This window comes from Plectropomus leopardus, chromosome 11 (assembly GCF_008729295.1).
Source record: "Plectropomus leopardus isolate mb chromosome 11, YSFRI_Pleo_2.0, whole genome shotgun sequence".
NCBI lineage: Eukaryota > Metazoa > Chordata > Actinopteri > Perciformes > Serranidae > Plectropomus > Plectropomus leopardus.
Genome location: NC_056473.1, coordinates 20,850,092 through 20,869,696, shown reverse-complemented (window position 1 = coordinate 20,869,696; position 19,605 = coordinate 20,850,092). Strand labels below are relative to the sequence as shown.

At 40.9% G+C, this 19,605-nt stretch overlaps 1 protein-coding gene across 21 annotated transcripts in view; it reads left to right on the top strand.

The window, feature by feature from the left end:
- Positions 1 to 19,605, top strand: part of mical3a (microtubule associated monooxygenase, calponin and LIM domain containing 3a) — a 106,891-nt gene that overhangs the window by 74,034 nt on the left and 13,252 nt on the right. For 10 of the 21 annotated variants that reach the window (XM_042495757.1, XM_042495761.1, XM_042495755.1 and 7 more), the window contains 15 exons: positions 138 to 231; positions 4,397 to 4,592; positions 5,838 to 6,100; positions 6,391 to 6,483; positions 7,117 to 7,278; positions 7,732 to 7,794; positions 9,724 to 9,798; positions 9,938 to 10,051; positions 10,134 to 10,213; positions 10,297 to 12,364; positions 12,473 to 12,567; positions 13,108 to 13,284; positions 14,441 to 14,491; positions 15,261 to 15,368; positions 19,438 to 19,531. In XM_042495757.1, the coding sequence (XP_042351691.1) occupies positions 138 to 231; positions 4,397 to 4,592; positions 5,838 to 6,100; positions 6,391 to 6,483; positions 7,117 to 7,278; positions 7,732 to 7,794; positions 9,724 to 9,798; positions 9,938 to 10,051; positions 10,134 to 10,213; positions 10,297 to 12,364; positions 12,473 to 12,567; positions 13,108 to 13,284; positions 14,441 to 14,491; positions 15,261 to 15,368; positions 19,438 to 19,531 (3,733 nt within the window). The remainder of the gene's footprint in view (positions 1 to 137; positions 232 to 4,396; positions 4,593 to 5,837; positions 6,101 to 6,390; positions 6,484 to 7,116; positions 7,279 to 7,731; positions 7,795 to 9,723; positions 9,799 to 9,937; positions 10,052 to 10,133; positions 10,214 to 10,296; positions 12,365 to 12,472; positions 12,568 to 13,107; positions 13,285 to 14,440; positions 14,492 to 15,260; positions 15,369 to 19,437; positions 19,532 to 19,605) is intronic. The other 11 variants (XM_042495762.1, XM_042495763.1, XM_042495768.1 and 8 more) reach the window with 9 other exon arrangements.

Here is a 19,605-nt window from a genome sequence, read left to right as displayed (position 1 = left end):
GCTTGTGTAATAATAAAGAAACTGTTTTATCTTCGAGCTGCAGTGCTTAGGTAGATGCACAGGGGCTAAAATGTGGGAGGCAGAGTTGCATACCAAGTAGGGAGCTTTTCTGTGGTTGACTTTGTGTGTCTTTGCAGGAGAACCAGGTTCCCCAAGTTCCTACGGCGACCGTGGACGCTCCTGGAAGGGCGATGGCAGCGGCAGCCCCCTCGGCCGAGCTCCAGCCCTCAGGTACCCCACTTCTCTCTCTTGCTGTGGTGGCTGCGCCCTGCCGTCTGGTCAAGGGCGTGGGAGTCCCGCTGCGTACCCTCCGCCGCACGCTCTCCTGGACCTGCCACCAGGTGGCACACAACCCCCTAGACTCTCCCTTCCTGTGCACCTACTGCATCTACCTCTTCTGCTGTCTCACCATCAATGTCCTGCTCGACCTCCTCTAGCATGATTCTCCTGTCCCTCCTCTTTTCCCTTCTTTACTTTCTTTGCCAACTAATTTCAGTGGGATTGTATAGATTTAGCTGACTGTGTTGACTCACTGAGCCTGCAGTGTTCATGTAAATTGTGATTCTTCGTCTCAGTGATTGATTTATTTCTTGAAGATGCAGCATTCTCTCTATCTAGCAGCCATTATTATGACTTGTGATTGGTTTAGGAAGTCAAGCAACCCCTCTGGCAGCATAATTTTAAAAGTGAATGGTGCATCTTAAATTTATTTATTTTCCTTGGCTCGATAATTAAAAAAGAGTTGGACACAGTTTCTTCTGGTCAGCTCTCCAGGCAGGAGTATTAACTATTTATAACTCTCTTCCGGTTCTTGTTTTTTAATGAGATCCGACAGTTATGTTCCAGCTTTCTCACTCAAAACATCACTTAAAATTTTGGTCATAGCAATTAGGAGTGGGACAATATGAACATTTTGTATGACAGTTTTTTAGGCAGAAAGATTTTTATTCATGTTATGATCCTGAAAATCAGCCAGATATGCTTAAAACTCTTAAAATGTTACTAAAACATACTGGAATTGCCTCATCTTGCATTTTGTTAAGAAACAAATATTTCTATTGCATTGTAGATGAGAAATACATTTTTTGGAAGAAACAAACAATATCAACAATATCTTTTGATCTGAAATAGGCTAAAGATTGATAAAGATTGTTTGCATTTTTGAGGTTGGTGCGTATGTGGCCCAAGTCTCTTTAACTGTTAGTTACCCAGCAGTCTGCTGGACATGAGAATCACAAATTATCCCGATAATGGAAATTCACCACGATCATCTTATTGTGTGTTTTTTTTTAATTATGATTAGGGTTGGGTATCATTTGGATTTTTTTTCCAATACTGGCGCTAAACCGATACTGGTGTCTAAATGGTGCCTAAACAGATACTTAAAAAAAAAACACACACACATACACACACACACACACACACACACAAAAAAAAGACAGCCAATTACATTAAAGAACTTTTTTTTTTATATTATTATTATTGCAAAGACAAATTTTAACATAAAATTGATTTTTTTTTTCAACTGTGTCATATTTCCATTGGCTCTTGTTACCCAACAATGCTCCCTTACTCTCACAGACTTGGCAGCCAGACATTTCTCAATCTGTTCAGGAGCTGCTGAGATTGTAACGATATTGTCAATAGCTGGTCCACCTTAAGTGAGCCTGGTGAGGTTGTAATGGGAGGCTAACTTTACTCGCTAACTTTGGGGCTACCCCACTTCATACACAGCAACTTGGCGAGGGTCTTGAAGAGTTGTAACATTTTTTTCTTTGACCAAATTTATCCTAAACTGTGCACACATTGCACTGCTGCACTTAACTTTATACTTTTGCTGCCTCACTGCAATGACCCACGCACGGGGGTGGGGGTGTTTTTTTGGGGGGGGGGTGTGATTAACAATCTCTCTCTCAACTGCACATTCCCTATGCACACAATCTGACAACAAAACGAGGCACCTAAATCTGCTTTGTGATTTGGTGTGGTAGGTACTGGTCGTTTAGCACTGGATTTGGGTACCCAACCTTAATTGCAATCTGCAGTGAAACTTTATGTTGTCCCATCCCTAATAGCAGTGCATTTTAATCTTAGTTAACCACGTAAACATGATTTTTTTGGCCTGCCTGTGTTTTAATGAAGAGCCAAGCTTTCCTCTGTTGTGATTGTAACCTCTAGTGGCCTGTGACTTTTAGCTCTACCTCCTCCTGTGTGATGTGTTTCTTTAGAGCCTGCTTTGTGACTTTTGTGTTTCTTTCTCTCTGTAAGCTGTTTTGCACCTAGTATCCCTCTTACTGAAACTCACCATATCTGTGATGAAGTGCCTGTACCAGTGCTTTTGTGAGCTTTACCTTTCCCCCTCCTATCAGAGCAGCTTAAAACTGAGCGCTCTACTAAGTGCTTGAATTAGTGCCTGTGATCGGTTTTGATTTCACTCCTCTGTCAGACCTTCTCGGCTGCTCTCTCTTCCTGCATCCCTCAGCCTCTCACTCCCCGACAAACTGCTGCTAAGACCCACTTGTGTTTGCTTAATATAGTGCACTTTTTCTGAATTTATTGGATTGCATGTTATTTTCATTTCTTATCAATAAAACCAGAAAGCGCTGAACAAACAGGCTGATAAGATAAACACAATAAGAATAATTGGAATTTGATTTAGTTAAGTGTAGGCCTGCTGCATTGTGTGGCAAGTGTAGTTTTATAAATTCAAATAGTTACTCATAAAAATACTATAGTAATACTATAACGATAATTCTTGATAAGATAATATAATAATTACAAACGATAAGTTACATGAGAAAATAGAAGTTAAGCATTATTATGTGTGTTAAGGTTCCTCTGGACTACATCTAGAATTCTTTTAACATTTCGACATATCTTTTTCACTGTTTCTTTTATTTTAGGAAATCCCAGTATACAAAAAAAAAAATAGATAGAGCATTGTAATGTGATATTTTTGCGTGGCAATATTGTATCAATTCACGAACGCGCGAACATTGATTTTTTTTGTATATATATGATTTATTGATATTACAAAAACATGTTTAAGTTTTGGTAGCATAATAGAATAACAAAGTCAATTTCTTTTACTGTCCACTAGATACATTGTGCTGCAATAAAATAATTTAATTGAAAGCCTTATTTTATTAGATAAAACAGACAATGCCAAAGTTTTTCTTAGGAGATATAATTAATAGTCAAATAAAGGTAATAAATTGCCATATATGTTATTGCAATACTTGGCACATTGCAACACGTTTATCATTGTAATAATATTGTATGGTGATAATATAATATTGTAGGGCGATATAATTATATAATTATATAATACATAATTAAAGATGTTCATTAATTTAAATATTTAAGATAATTTCTTTGCATTGGATACCAAAAACAGTGCAAATAGCATTTGTTAAGTCATGAGTCGCTTTAACCTTTAATTTAAGGGTAGGTTTTGATAAAAAGATTAACCTTAAAATGGAAAACTAACTTTTTTCATCACAGCTGTTATGCATGTTTTGGCATGTTGCCTCATATAGAGGTTAAAAAAAGGAAAACATTGCAGCTGTTTCACCACATTCCTCATCTATACAGAATAACATATGCTACAGTATCAAATATCACACATTCATCTTCACACCTAGCTTTTGTAGTGGGATTTAAAGGGGGGTCATTGACATTTAGTTCTGATTGGAGAGCAATTTAGTGTACCATAATAAATTAAAAAAAAAAAATACTTGGATCCATTACATTTATATTAATCAATATTCAAGTAAATTTTGAAGACAAATTTCGGGAAAAATACCCCCACATAGTTTTAAGATTTGCTTCTCAGGATGGGAAAAAGGCAAGGCACCGACCTGGTTTTAGAGTGTTAAACCTGTGTGTGTTTGTTGATACCACTTGCTGTAGGATTATAATCTAATGCAATAAATTCAGTTATAGATCTTCAATTGGTGTGTCCTTGTCAGTTTGTCCTAAAAATACAAAGTCCTTCGGCTTAGTGGGGGTTAACGGGAATTAGTAATGTAACAGCAAATGTGTGTGGAAATCCACTAGTTACATTGTTGGATGTGTGATGGATTTGATGCTATTAGACTCATATGTTCAAACACAAACATTACCAGAATTTGGAGCCATCATAACTGTAGAGGTTCCTACAAACAGCTACAGAGTGGATTTGTTTTGGTCCTGTTTATTTCCGTGGACAGATAAATGCAGTCAGCCCTGCATGGCTCCTGCACTGCAGAGGGCTATGTTCCTCTCCACTGTTGCACCTACCTGATTCTCAGTGCCATTTTTTGTGCTTTTTTTCCCCTCTGCCTTCTCACCTCCAACCTGCTGCCCACCCCGATGTCATCATTTCACCTGCGGTCTCCACTGTACACAACCCCAGCACCGGAGGTCAATGGCTTGCAGGAACCCAGCCTTGCGAAACGTCTGCGGGGAACTCCAGAGCGCATCGAGCTGGAGAACTACCGTCTGTCTTTGCAGAGGGAGGAGGAGCTGGAGGAGGTCCCCGAGGAGACTCTGGCAGAACACAACCTCAGCAGCGTGCTGGACAAGGCCACAGATGCTGATCTGGGCTCCAGGTATGAGCCTAAAATTGATTGAGAAATGCATTTTTTAAATGGACATTGACATTCAACATATTTAATGTTTGGATTTATAATTTGCTGAAATTATGATATTGATTATAATATGGATATTTGCAGCTTATCCTTTGTTGGATTGTTGCTAGTGGGCCAAATGAATGTGATGACAAATCCATCCTCATTATTCCTGTGTGCTTGTCTTTAGATTAAGGAATCAGTTTGAGTGACAAATCAATGCTCAGTGATTTAAACAACTTCATCCAAAAGGTCTGCAACTAATGAACATTTTCAATATTGATTAGTTTACTTATTATTCTAGTTGATTTTTCCATCATTGTAGAATTTAAGTAAATAGCAAAAATGCCTTCTGTTAATTCTCACAGTCTAAGGATATCTTAAATTATTTAACCAGCAGGCCAAAATCCAAAGTTATTCACTCACTAAAGACGACAGGAACCAAAAAATATTTGTGTGAGAAGCTGGAACCAGTGAATTTTTCTAAATGTAAATCACCTCTTGCATACTGTACATATTTGATAGCTATGTTACGGTCCAGTGAGCTTCATCAGGCTTGCAGAAATTCACTGTGGCGTCAAAAGTGTGCAGGAGCCGATTTTTAAAAATCTGAACCATTTCGGTGCAGTTTCTCCTAAGCATTTTTTCTATATAAAGGTTTACAAAGATCTCTGTCCAGACCAAGTTTTCCCATTTGTAATTAAAATTTACTTGGATGATTGGTTGATTGCTGATTATCAAAATAGATGGTGCGTAATTTTTAGATTGATCAGTTGACTAATCATTTTTAACTCTACCCTCAACTTTAGCCTGTGTTGTAAATGAGCAAGAAGTTGAACACATTAGAATTTCCATGTCGCATATCGTTAGGGACTGTTCGGCAGAATAAAAATGTAAAAATAGTTACTTTGAGCTGGCCGAAATTGTGATGCACATTTCCTTTCTAATTTCTGACTTTTTAGAGATTTATAGTTTATAGATAAATCACAATATTATTAATGAAAATAATTGTTAGTTGTGGCCCTAGTTTACATGTTGATGTCAATGTTTGATTAAAGGAACATTTGCAGTAGAACCAGTGTACCTAGAATGGGGAGTCAGCCTGAGAGCTTAATATTGTACAGTAATTGAAGTTCATTCCTTCGTGTTGCATATTGCGTGCTGTCAGTTTTTCCCTCCCACTTGTTCGAAACCCTTCACTTTGACTCCTCCTCTGTGTCTCAACAGTAGCTCAGAGTCAGACATGGAGGAGGAGGATGAGCAGGAGGATCAGGATCAGGAGGAGGTGGAACAACATCCTCGCAGCCCCTCAGACCTCGGCGGGGTGCCCTGGAAGGAGGCGGTAGAGCTCCACGCCAAACTGAGGGGTGAGGACGGAGAGGAGGGTGAGGCTTTGGCGGATGCAGTCAGCAGAGACGGGGAGATAGATGAGGATGAGGAGGAGGACGAGGAAGAAGATGAGGATGAAGATGAGGAGGAGTCGAGTGATGGTAAATATGTTTTTCATTGTGGTGTGATTACAGCACAGGCCCTGTGAAGACTGAAAATGTAGTATATGATATCACCCTATGCAGAACTCCATTTGCCTTTTATCGAAATCTGTGTTGTGTGTCACTGTCTCAAACATTGTTGTCCTCATCCTCTTTGCTTCTGTCCTCCTTTTCCACCCTCTCCTCTTCATCACTTCCCTCTATGTCCACTGTGTTTGCGTGCGTGCGTGTGTATGTGTGTACCCGTGTGTTTTTTGTTTGGTTGGGCCTCTGTCTCCCCCTGCTGGCAGAGGGGGATTACTGCCCCTGGGACAGAGAGCTCCAGTCAGGCCTTTGGCTGGAGAAGCATCTCACAGATGAAGAGGATGTTGGTACATTTAAAGGTAGCAGCAGAACGGCCTGTAGATGCATTTGCAGTAACTTTGAGCGTGATACATAATCCTGGCTGGTTTGGGTTTATTTTTCGAGGATTTCTACAATAAGAGTGTGGCTTTTACTTTTTTTGTTTCTTTGGTTTGTTGTTTGGAATTTTGTGTTGATAAGTGTGTTTGTTTACTGTGTGTCTTATCCCATATTAACCTGCTGTTAACCTGTTTAACGCCTATGTTTTTGTATACGGCCTTAATACACTAATCTGATAAATGTCAGATTTTTGTGTTTTCCCCCTAGGCGCTGCAGTTATGTTTTGGTATTGAGTAGCAGATTGTTCTTTTCAACAAATGGGTATCATTTCGTATCTTTGAAGCTCACTTCTATTGTTTGACTCTTTTTGCAGCCTAGTGCATGCAGCCTTCCTCAACCCAGCCTCTCTGATGATTTTTTTTTTTTATTGCCGCTGTATTCTAACTGTCTCTCTTCCTTTTCTCTTTCATTGTTGTCCTGTCTCTTCCCTCCTCTTTCTTTTCTTCTACAACCTTTCCTACACACTGCGAACCTCTTTACCTGTCTCCGATTTGTTTGTTTACACTCAACTTGAACACAACAACAAAACCACCACATGCAACACACTCATTTAGCCAGGAACCTTCAGATCCAACAAGTCCTGCAGCCTGTGGATCCCCAGGCCATTCCAGGTTTGGTGAGAACACACCTGGACTCTGAGGGAGACAAGGAGGTCCAGCCGGCCTCAGCCTCCCAACTCTCCCAACCCTCTGAGCTCACGCAGCCCTCCTCCACAGGTAACCCACCCCAGAGGAGCTGAACACCTGGGAGGGCTCACAGGGTTAAGGATCAGGGCGTCTCATTTCACCAGTGTGGCTGCTGCTGTTCTGTTTTGTATGTCTGTGTCTGCAACAGGAGGAGCCACCTCCCCCAAACTAACCCACCTGTTGTTTATAATAATTTGATTTGTACATTTTTTGTCTCATTGCTTTTTTTTCCCTTGGAATGTCTAATTTTGTGTTCAATCTTTTAATTTGTTATTCAGAGTCGCTGTCGGTCCTCTGGGGTGAACGTTCTTCAACCGCATCCCAGTGCACCTCATAACCTCCCCACTTGTCAATTCCTTTTTGATTTTGTTCCGCTTTGTTCTCTTGTGTTCTGCTATGTTCGTTCTCATGTGTCTAATTACTTTACTGTTATTTTCCTGCCACCTATCCCTCGTTGTTCTGTATCATCTGGTTTGAATGTAGCCCCCGCCCACACATCCGCCCGACACGAGGCTGTGAGAGTCTGGTTGGAGTCCATGTCTGGAGGTAGCACAGACTTAAAAGGGATCACAGCATCCCGCCTTAGACTCATACTCTATCTGTCTCTCGGCTGGCCTTTACCTGGAGCATGCACAAACACGAACAGAGACCAGTAAAAACTCACAAGCATGCATGCTGTAAGGCTGTCGCTCTCAAGAGCTCTGCTCTCTTGGGCTCAGATCTCACTTCCCAACCTCTCATCCTACCCTTCCAACTTATAAATATGTATTTTCTAGGGCTGTCCTGAACACCAGTTTTTTGGCGTTAAAGCTTCAGTGAGACATGTCTGCGATTTATCAGTTTCAGTTAATGCACCTATAATAACTTATCAGTGCTGTGTCAGCATGCAGGTCAAAGTAGCATCAGCCATAATAGCTGGAGGAAAGAATACTTTGCAAGATGGTTGTGGTGTTACTCACAGTTTTCAGGTGATTTGGCAAGTTTGTTGTAGATTTCTGCAAGTTGTCTTTCACAAATCTGGCACTTGACTTTTTGAAGGGGTTATCCTGGCAAATTCGAAACTATTCCAAACGCTTGACTTTTTCGACATCTTGCTGGTGTAAGTCTGCTATTTGTGGTTTGTTTCAGTAGTGTTAGACTGCTGGTGACTGATATTAGACAAGAGCGAGTCAGCGCACAAAACTATCACAAAGTCCTTGTCTGAGAATAACTAATAATATATGCAGGATTTCCATGTGTGCTGCTTTCAAATCATTGAAAGTTATGGAGTTTTATAGTGAATCGTTACAGCAATATTTCAGCTCTGCAGCTGACGACGTAACATAGCTGTAATATGTGTTGATGTGCGGCACATTTCCTTTACTATCACGTTTACCATAATTTTTCAGACATCAATTACCAAAGATCGAATCTTTTAAACATTCGGGTCAGCCCTAGTATTTTCCCTTTACTCACACACTATACTGTACTGCGATGTAATATATTCCAGAGACAGAAGAGCCATCAAGGCTTGAAAACACTCAACACTGCAGTGTTTCTTGCCCTGGTGGGTAATGTGTGAAATATTTCATCTGTAATCCACCATTACTGTTATTACTTTCATGGACTAACACCTTCATGGCACTTGTACTTGCACAAAGTTTAGATATTGAGGCTGTTGAGGTATCATATCAACTTTCCAATAGCTTGACTTTATGTTATGAGAGTCCTACACATATATTTAAATTCATAGGCAGGGTCATTATGGTTTAAAGCCTAGTGAAGATCTTCTTGTTCTCAGACCCACTAGAATCAGATGTTATTTCAGTATGTGCCTGTGCACCCACATGGACAAAGGCCTAAAGTGCATTTAGCAGAAGTGAAGGTTAATGTTGTAATATTATCCTAAATCTGCATGAAACTGTATAGGTTACACTCACAGTCTCTCCCACCTACTTTAGTTTAAATGAGGAGTTATTGCTCGTCACTTAACCAATGTCATTAACATTTTTGGTTTCTGCTTTTGCTTGGTTTAAATGTCATCCACTTGCACATTTAAAAAAATGGATAGCTGCATGTGTCTATTCACTAATGCTACTCTGTGCTCAACCCTTTGTTCATATTTATTGACTTGACATGTATGATTTAGTTTTGTGGGCACAACTAATGTTTGATTTTCTTGCCAGAAAACTTTTCCTAAAGCTGTCCTCAGTAAAAAAAAAAGGATTTTGGTTTTTGAAGCCTTTTCATCCTTTTTTCAACCTTTAATTTTCCAGCCCACTCTTCAAAACTGCTTTTGATAGATTTTTTCATTAAGCAATCTTTGAACTCCGGTGCTCTCTTTTTTTAAAAAGAAAAAACATTTAGCCTGAAGCGAGAATTTTTGAGAACAGTTCATTTAAGGTTAGGAAGTTGAAAAAAAGTTCTCGCTCTGTTATTATCTGCAGTGAGAGAGTGTTAGTTGACTAACTTTTTGACATTTTTTTGTCATGCCAGGGCCCTGTGAAGATGAAGATCTGGAAGCAGAAGCAGACAGTCCAGATATAGAGCCCGGTACAGAGATGGATCAGGGTGAGCGGTCAAAATAAGACAAATAATGATGAAGCCATCAGTTCACAAAGAACTGGGCTCTGTTACAATAAAAGAATATAAATAATTAAACTTCTAAAGCGGTGTAAAAGTTAAAATTTTCAAAATGTTTAAATTCCAGATGACATCCCTTCAGATGCAGAAGCCGAGGCACGTTTACATCAGCCAGAGCGTCCTGAAGTACTCACTGAGGAAGACAAGGAATCAGAGAGTCTGAGAATGGCCTCTAGTATTGGTACATGTCTCTAATATTCCTCTAAATTGATCACAAATATTTTTAAACTTAAAAAACTTATTTTTGTAATTTTTGCATTCAGAACCATCCAGCACCAGCCCTGTGCAGAAAGAAGATGTTGTTCTTTCCCCATTGAAACCATCTCCAGAGCCCGAATTACAGGTGAGCTAATTCCATGCTTAACAAAGTGAACTTATGTGACGTCAATTTTGACTAAATCCTAATCTTCTTTTTTTTTCTCCCAGTTAACTCTGCTTAAGTCTCCTGGCGCACACTTTTTCCCAGAACCATTCATACCTGAGGAAAAAAAGCCCGAGAGGACGACTCCATCTCCCACTGCAGCCATCAAGAGCCCGCTGTCTCCTTCACCTGCTCCACTCAAGGAACCATCTCCTGTCCCGTCTCCAACTCTTGCTGCTGAGGCTTCTCCTGTCAATGTCCCAGCCTCATCTCCCCTCACTTCTCTCACCAAATCACCCATCAGCTCTCCAGTCAAGCCAGACAATGAGTCACCTGTGAGATCACCCATCATATCCCCCGTCAAGTCACCTGTCAGCTCCCCAATCCGCTCTCAGCCCACTCCACTACCAGAGACTCGCACGCCTATATCTCCTGTCTACCCTCAGCGATCTATTTGCCCTCTCACAGGCAACCCCCTCTCCCCAATCTGTGCACAGCCTTTGCCCTGCCAGGAACCCTCGTCACCTCTTTCCTCTGACTCTCCCGTCAGAACTCAGCCTGTCCCCGCCGTCACTTCGACACCCATGACCAAAACAGACAAAGACACGCCTGAGCACTCGACTTCCATAGATTCCTCAAAGGAGGAAACTCCGTCTAAAAAGACAGATATCATTGAGGAATTTTGGTTAAAGAGTGCTGAGATCAGGAAGAGCCTCGGTCTGTCTCCATTGGACCGCAGTAGTAAAATCTTAGAGAAGAGTGTCATCACAGCTCCAGTGCAAGATCCTATCCCTGTCAAGACCCAGACTCCAGATGTGCCGGAGGAACAGAAACCTGCCTTTACAGGCCGTGCTGTCATCCGCAGACTGAACATCACTCTGGAGGGTCAGGTCATTACCCCAATTGCTCCTGTGGAGCCCAAGAGTAATGGCTCGGACAAGAGGGACCTCAGCAGCAGCTCTGGCTTGGGGTTGAACGGGAGCATGGCCACGAGCCAGACGGCAAACAGTGACAGCTACAACACGTCCGACTCCACCATGCTCACCCCGCCCTCCAGCCCACCACCACCTGTGCCTGCTAATCAGTCTCCAGCTGTGCTCAGGCAGCAGAGACACCAGGTGTCCTGGAGCAACGGAACAGATAAACCTCCACCTGAGCGTGCCAAAGAGCCAGAAAAAACCAAGAGTCCCATTCCTGCACCGAGGACCCAGCTGAGCCCCGTGTCTGCACCCAAACCCGCACCGAGGAAAGTCTCCTCACCTCAGGCAGAACCAGAAACAACTCCAGTGGTTGTGATGAGGGAGAAGAGGAGGCCAAGGCCGCAGGAGGTGAGGAAATCATTTGTTGAGACGGTGGAGGAGATTCCGTTTGCAGATGACGTGGAGGAGACCTACGATGAGCGGACACCAGAAACGAGCATAAACAGGTACTATACTCCACCCACCAGCAAGCCCAGCAAGGACAGACCTCCCCTGCATCTGGCTCTAGCAATGGAAAACGGTAAACCTAATATCCCTGTTAGCCAAGTCTTAAAGACCCAGCGGGCAACTCAATTCTCCCCAGAGGCCAAGGAGATCGCTGAGGAGAGAATGAAGGCTAGAGAAAAGTCCATCAAGAGCCAGGCTCTGAAGGATGCCATGGCCAAGCAGTTAAATAAGATGAAAGAATCCGATATAGAAAAGGGTGCCTCACCCAAAGTGGCCTGGACTGTCACCCCAGATACTGCGGGAAAAAGTAAAAAGTCAGCCGTCTCTCCGAAGACTTCAGCCGTGAAAGCTCTGGAGTCGAAGAAGGCGGAGGCTCTTCCTGAGCGTTTCTTCAGCAGCAACAAGAGTTTGGACAGCTCGGTGGCTTCGTCAGACGGCTCCTCATCGAGTAAGAGCAAGAAACGAAGTTCCCTCTTCTCGCCACGCAAGAATAAGAAGGAGAAAAAAGCCAAGAACGACACCAGCAGGCTCTCCGGGACAGAAGAGACACCGCCCAAACACAAGTCGCTGTGGAAGGCTGTCTTCTCAGGGTACAAGAAGGACAAAAAGAAGAAGGATGATAAATCGTGTCCGAGCACACCATCCTCAAGCTCCACCACTCAGGACTCTGGGAAGAAGAAAGTGTCTCCTCCTGGGAGATCATCGGGTAAGATAGGTCATGCAGTGTTTGACTATGATTCTTTGTAATATTTCTAATTATTATTCTAATATTACTAACTACTTACTTCTGTCTTTTTTTTTTTTTTTTTTACAGATTTGAAATCCCGCAGAAACTTGAGCTTCTCTGAGGACTCAGACCTTTCCTGTGATGATGTTCTGGAGAGGTCGTCCCAGAAGTCAAAGGCAGATGTAAGTAACAGTGGATGTAGTTAGACATGTCACGCTTTCATCATGAGGTATTTAGACATGTATAGCCTTGCAAAGCCACACTGAGCTCATTTAAGAGAAGAAATTTTTGTTTGCAAAACATCAGCTGACGATCAGCGGAGATCAGAGCCAGACCGCTCTTGAAAGTTCTTAAGATTTTGGTCCTGGTGTTATAGATAAAGTGAAGCATGAATTCTCATGCTTTATTATATCACACATTTTGTCTGTGATTTATTTTTGGAAAATCATACAGTGCACCCTCATTTTTTCTAGTTTGGAAATTGGAAGCAAAAACCAATGATTCTCAGGTGATGTGCTCATCCTGTTAAGTGTAAAGCACAACAACGCAAGCATGCTTATCCCTGCCAGATATGCCTGTTAAACCTTTCCAGACCTGAGTGATAGAAGCATAATCTGCGGACAGGTTAAGCGAGGCTCGATGTCACATCTATTGCATCCATTTCTATTTTACCTCCTTTAAAAAAAACATTCTCCTTTAAATAATTTCTTCCACTTCCCCAGCAGCACACGGACATCTTTGACCTAGTATCAGGCATGCAGAAGGAAGCGATTAAGGAGGAGAAACTGGAGAAGGAGAGAAGGAGGGAGTTAAAGCAAAGAAAGAGGGTGAAAGGAAGGCTTAAAGAAAGAGAGCGGGAGAAAGAGGTTGATCGAGAAAAGGAGAAAGACAATGAGGAGGTATTGTGCAGCAGGGGGTTAAATGATTTTGAATTTCATCTAAATGCAATTTTGCAAGTAGGCAAATAAATCATATATTATAATCTTTCAACATTAAGGTAACAAAGCTTGAATGTGGCCTTTAGATTGACCTGAAATTCATATTTAATACTATTCATCTCTTTTTAAAGTGGTGTTAGATGAAAGAATGTTTACTTTTTTGCCCTAAGGTGATCTCAGAGCAAAAAACACAGTTTCAAGGTCTTCAGCACCACATTGTCACATGTTAAATGCATGTTTAAATGATTAGTCAAAACAAAAAGTAAAATAATGATAAGATACATTTTTTAAGAAGACTGGAGTCATTACGCATGCAGGTGGCATATAATGACTACACAATACCCACATTTCTGTCATATGAGTTCTTTTATTTGAACCCATTTGCATTCATTGTGTCAGGCTGAAATTCAGAAACAATTGTCTCCACTGCTGCTCAGTCTGTGTGTGCGTGTTTTTGGTGGTTTAGATAGACGCAGTCGAGTTCAGGGCCAGAGGCATGAATTCATTAACCGCTGTAAAAGCATTTTTAAAAAAGCTCTTTGTTTTCTTCATTTTGATGACATCTATGAAGATTTGACATTTTGTTAGTCTTCAATAATATTGATCTAAATTTGGACTTTGTGCAGCTCTAGTAATGGGTTAAAGCTGTGCCATGCCTGCCAGGCCTTGCATAATTCAATAAGAGCCCACAGGAATCAAGTAGACTAGTCTCTAGTGACTTTTGTGGTATTTCATAGTTTTTCAGATCTGTGAATGTATTGATATATTCCCTTAGAGATCACTGTAGATATAGTATTGAAAATAATAGAGCTGTCTCACTGCTTTATGGTAGGACAAGTTTCTAAAAATCCAAAATCTGTTCTATTAACAATGTGATTTGTAATTGATGTTTTGTTTAACTAATTTCTGATTAACGTAGATGTATATAATGTCACTGCACCGTGCCATTTTTGTGTTGGTGTGGGATATTAACATTGCCTGTTTTTGATTGTACCAGCTAAATTATTACTTTTTTTGTTTTATTTTGACCAACTTAACATAATCATTAACCCATTTAATCATATCATCTGTATCATGTTTGTTTCCTCCCTTTTTTTTTTGTTTTGTCTTCCCCAAGTCTGTTTATGTCCCTCACGCACTGGCGTTCAAGAGATCGTACGCCACAAAGGTAGTATTACATACATTCCCATTGATTACCCCCACCACCCCCGACCCCCCCACCCCCCCGCGCATGTGCCAGTTTACTGTCATAACACCTCTGGCCTAAAACTAACCGTCCTCTCTGGATGCATGTGATAAGTCGGGCTGCAGCGCCCGCTCACTCACTGCTGGATCTCCACTCTGTTACAACGTGACTTTTCCAAAATTGCTCACTTTTCTTGGTCACAATGATACCTCTGCATTTCTTGATATCAGGGTTGGTTCCTCTCTGACTGGTATGATATTAACCTGCCTATCTGTCACTGTGGTATTCTTTCACTCCAGTCTGGATACTGGAATAACCTTGATGTTCTACTTCAGTGCTGTTTTCTCTTGCTCCTGATACATGCCAGCTTTTTATGTCCTCACAAGTCCACTAAAACGAGAAAGACCCCTGCTTATTTACTCACTATATTATTGCCTTTTACTATGGAAGATTTCATAATTTGAAGGACTGTAAATGTGAGAGAAATGTGTTACCTTGAAATTGCAATTGAAAGGATGCGAAAAGCCTGTAGATAGTGTTAACTGTGTAGTGAAGGTTTAAATATTCTGAGATAGATTTTATTGTTGCTAGTCGAGTTTGTCCCTGACCTTCTACAAGACCCAATCAGAGTTTCCCCCCTCCTCTCCTGTTGAGCTTTTCTGAAGGGCCAGGGCTCCATGGAGTCAACTCCACATATTAGCAGCTTGTGAGTGAGACCTCTCTGACCCGTGTTTTTTTGTCATTACACCAGAAAACCTACACAGAGGAGGAGCTGAATGCCAAGCTGACACGGAGGGTCCAGAAAGCAGCACGACGACAAGCCAAGCAGGAGGAACTCAAGAGGCTGCACAGAGCTCAGGTAGCTGACCTTTTCTGATCCTCTGACTTTCCCTCCATCCCCACTGTGAGGTGGGCAGTTGTGGTTTTGAGTGAAATGTCTGTGCAACTATTGGATAAATTGCTATGAAATTTGGTACAGACACTCATATTTTCCTCTTGATTAATATGTTTTTCGTTTACCAGAATTTTCATTTGGCACCATCACTGGGACAACATTTCAGTCTTTCCAATACATTAGTTTACGACAAAATACTTGACATCAGCCTTAAAGCTGTAGTTGCTAACTTAGTAGGTCAATCGTTTTTTGTCATATTTGCTGAAACTGTCACCATACCCACATGTAAGTACATGAGATGGATAGTCTATGAAAAAAATCATGTTCCTCTGCTTCCTCGTAGTGCTTCTAATGGCATTTGCAAGAATCCACCTTACGAGTACAAATACAGCCAAACAGTAAAATTAACCAATGACTTGTGACTTGCTGTCAAACAGGGCAATGGTAATCAAATATGAATTAAGATTCTGTTACTGCATTACCTTCCTCTGGCCTCAAATGTTTTTAGAAACATATTAAAGTGAATTGTTTAGCTTTAAAACGAGAAAAGGAGATGAGAAGGTTTTTGACCTGGCTGCCATGTATAAAACAATAGAGCAAAAACCAAGCACTGTCCAAACGTTCTCATTTAAATATATTTCTAAAAATATTTGAGGTGATTAAGAAGGCAATGCATTAACACAATCTTGATTCATATTTGATCAGCACCGACAGTTTGACTGCAGTTCACAGGCATTGACAAGATTGACAGCTCCGTTAGAGACTCCTCAGCTCTGATTGGTTGTTTTCCTTCAGTCTGGTAGATGGACACAAAGGCCATGAAATAACAGTATCAGCAAATATGACAAAAAGTTGCTTTCATAAAAGTCATGTGTGGAACTGTTTGCTTTACTATGTAGTTAGTGATGATTAATAAATAGCCGCAAGCTTACATACTAAACTAAGATAGTAACCATACATGCATGTTTTCATCAAACCATCATTCATGTCGAACATGTCAAACAATGTAAAAATTAAGTGGGTTAGTTGTATGTCTGTAGTGTTAGTAGCATACAAGAGATAGGCTACATTAGTACTGTTGTCACTGTTACCCAGTGTTGTCCTGTTTTATTTGTTTTTAACCTACCATATGGTCAATCTAATGTGACTCAGCCCTCCTTGGAGGGCGGCCAAATTCATCCTTCGGTTAGGAAATCCACTTTGATTGATGTTGTTACTCTGCAGTCAGGCTTCCAGTCCACTGACTCAGCACTAAGCCAAGGCTAAAGTCTCTGCTCCAGGAGCTGCGGTTAGCTGGCCTAAAAGTGGCTATTTGCAGAACCCAAGCCATGCTTCTTGTTTAGCTTCTCTTGCTGTGCGACACTGATAAAGTTCGGCACTGACAGAGGAAGTGAGTGGAAGTCCCAAGTGAAAATAAATAAATAAATTGAGCTGTTTCTGTTCATTTGATTAATTGTTCTGCCTTTGTATCTCTTAATTTAGGTTACACCAGCTAATCAAATCATATACAATCAGAATCAGCTCAAATATCATTTAAATGGACCTCATCTCAAGCATCTACTGTAAAATACATACCACTAAAGTAAGATACCAAAGGCAATTTTCCTTTTCACCAAAGGGGTCTCTGTGAGTTTAACTTGCCAACAGATCACGTGAAGACATGCAAACTCATTTGAACTAGTTTGAACTGGTTATGGGTCACTTGAGGACATCATATTTACTTTATGAGTATTTCTGGCCGATGATGGCCAGAAATACTGTGTTTTTGTAGTCAGTATCTGTGATGACAGAGAATAACTCTCATAAATAAATATTTTAACCACTGGAAACGAAAATATGAAATGATTCTTTTTACAATGGCTATGCTACTTTGGTTAAGCTTAAAAATAGAAAAGGGAATATGTCCTCAGTATTTAAGGGGACCTAGTTTGTTTTCTTTATTTACTGTCATATATGTATAATTTTACACAATGTCAGATGTATATATTGATTAATAACCACAATTTCAAATAATGAGGTATATCTATGTAAAAGTAAGGAGGTTTTTTTTCCTAATTTGGATATGGTCATCTGCTCCAGGCACGCTACTGCAAGTGTTTACATTGCGTAGCCTACACTTCTACATGTAGCTACATGCTAATGTGAAGGAAAAAAGTTTTTTATGTTAATGATGTTGTTAATTTCTCCTGATTTTGGACCATATTCCCATTTGGACATGTCTGATTGTGTTTAGCAGCTTTTATTTGTGATATTTCATTGTAGAAAGTGCAGCTATACTCTTACAGTAAATCCCTGGGTGCAAGTACACTGCTATGATGTTGTTAAATTCTCCCAAATTTTCGGATGGTATTCCTGCTGGAACATGGTCCATTGTGTTTAAAAGCATTTATTGGCCATTTTTTCCCAGTAGAGAATATAAACTTTATATATACTCTGTTACAATATATACTCCCTTACAGTTATTCCTCTACTGGAACGATAATGCAGGGCAACAGTGCTTAATTTGTAAAGTAGGAGGTCCCAGAACATGCTTATTTGTCCAAAACAGGCCAAAAAACATCCATAGAGCCCTTAGCCTCTCAGCCTCCTTTCCCCTGCGTCTTTACTCATCACGTCTCTGGCAGTTCTATGTACTATGTCCATTTGCAATCCATGACCTCACAGGGCTCTCCACACTGTCGATCTGCCAAAATGACTTTGGCCTGCTTCAGGTCCGACTGGCTGGATAGTTTGAGGAAATTCAACAAACTTGATTATATTTTTGCTATTTTACCAATTCCCTACTTGCCACTGAGGGCAGGCTATCTTAAATTCAAACCGCAATTTCAAATCACAACATCAGCTCCCTTGAGATGTCTCTCAAGATCTGATTTAAAATGCATCTAAAATAGGTAAACAAGGGATTTTGTGCGACTTCAGTGGGAAATAAAAACTAATAAGACAGGTAACATTAAATATTAGACAAAAATGTATATACTCATTTTCGTAGTGACACGGGAGGTGCCAAATCCAATTTAATAGGTTCTGGTCCCAACATGGGAGGTGCCGGATCCTGTTATGGCAGGATCTGGTAAAAATTGTGCAGATATGGAAAACTCTGAAACACTGACCTGTCAGAGCATGCTGGTCTTGTTTGGGATGGAACCTCAAGAGACAGGTGCTAAACAGAGGTGTCTCAGATAGAGAGATAGAGCAAAGCATGTAAAACATGGTTGTGGGGTGGGTTTAACTATGAACCTGAAAATAAGCATATTTGGTCCCCTTCAATACCAGTGTATTTTTCTCTCATAGCATTAGTGTTTAAAAAATAGTTAGAGGTAACGGTAGTGGACTTTTGTAGCTGCTGCTTTACACGGCTCTGTGGCCTTGGCCTCAATAACAGAAGCCTTAACAAGAGTTACTCATTGACAGGTCCTTCACCTCTTTTGAGACTTGCTGCTGATCCGTTGATTGTGATTGAGTGCTCTCTACCGGGAAGTGATTTCAGTTGAAATGTTCTGTGTCAAAAGGCCAAGCACTTCAGCTGCCCTAAGCAGTATTTGTAAATGGAAAGCTGAGTTTAAATATGGACATTACGGCTGCAGCCCTCTCAGGTGTCGTAAGTGGCTGCACCCCCCCCCCCCCCCCTCTACAATTGCGCTCCCATTCACTGACACTCACATAACTAGTGAGAGTGTGGTGTTGGCCGAAGAGCAGAGAACTATGAAATATTAAACGTTTTTGGTGAAATTCATGAAATAATATTTGCCCAACAGAACAGGCTCACGTACTTGTAGACATCAATACAGTTCCAATTAGCAGTGTTCCCGCTGTGCTTTGAGCCATTTATTTTTAATGAGTGTAAACTGTTGCATCAGTTGAATGTTAGAAGTAACCTCTGCAGCCACCTCCCTTAGAAACCTGCGACACAAATTTTGGATGGTGGATGTTATTATTCTGTACACCCATGTGAGATAACTCAACTTGGCTGTAATGCACTGTGTTTATGTAGTTTTGCTTTTCATTAATTACTTTATCCTGCTTGTTTGTTCAGATCATCCAGAGACAGTTGGAGCAGGTGGAGGAGAAGCAGCGGCAGCTGGAGGAGAGGGGCGTCGCTGTGGAGAAAGCTTTGAGAGGAGAAGCAGGTAACGATTTGTCACTTATATGTTCATACATTTTTTTTTTAGATCAATCTGGCCATCCCATGTGGCACGGCGTG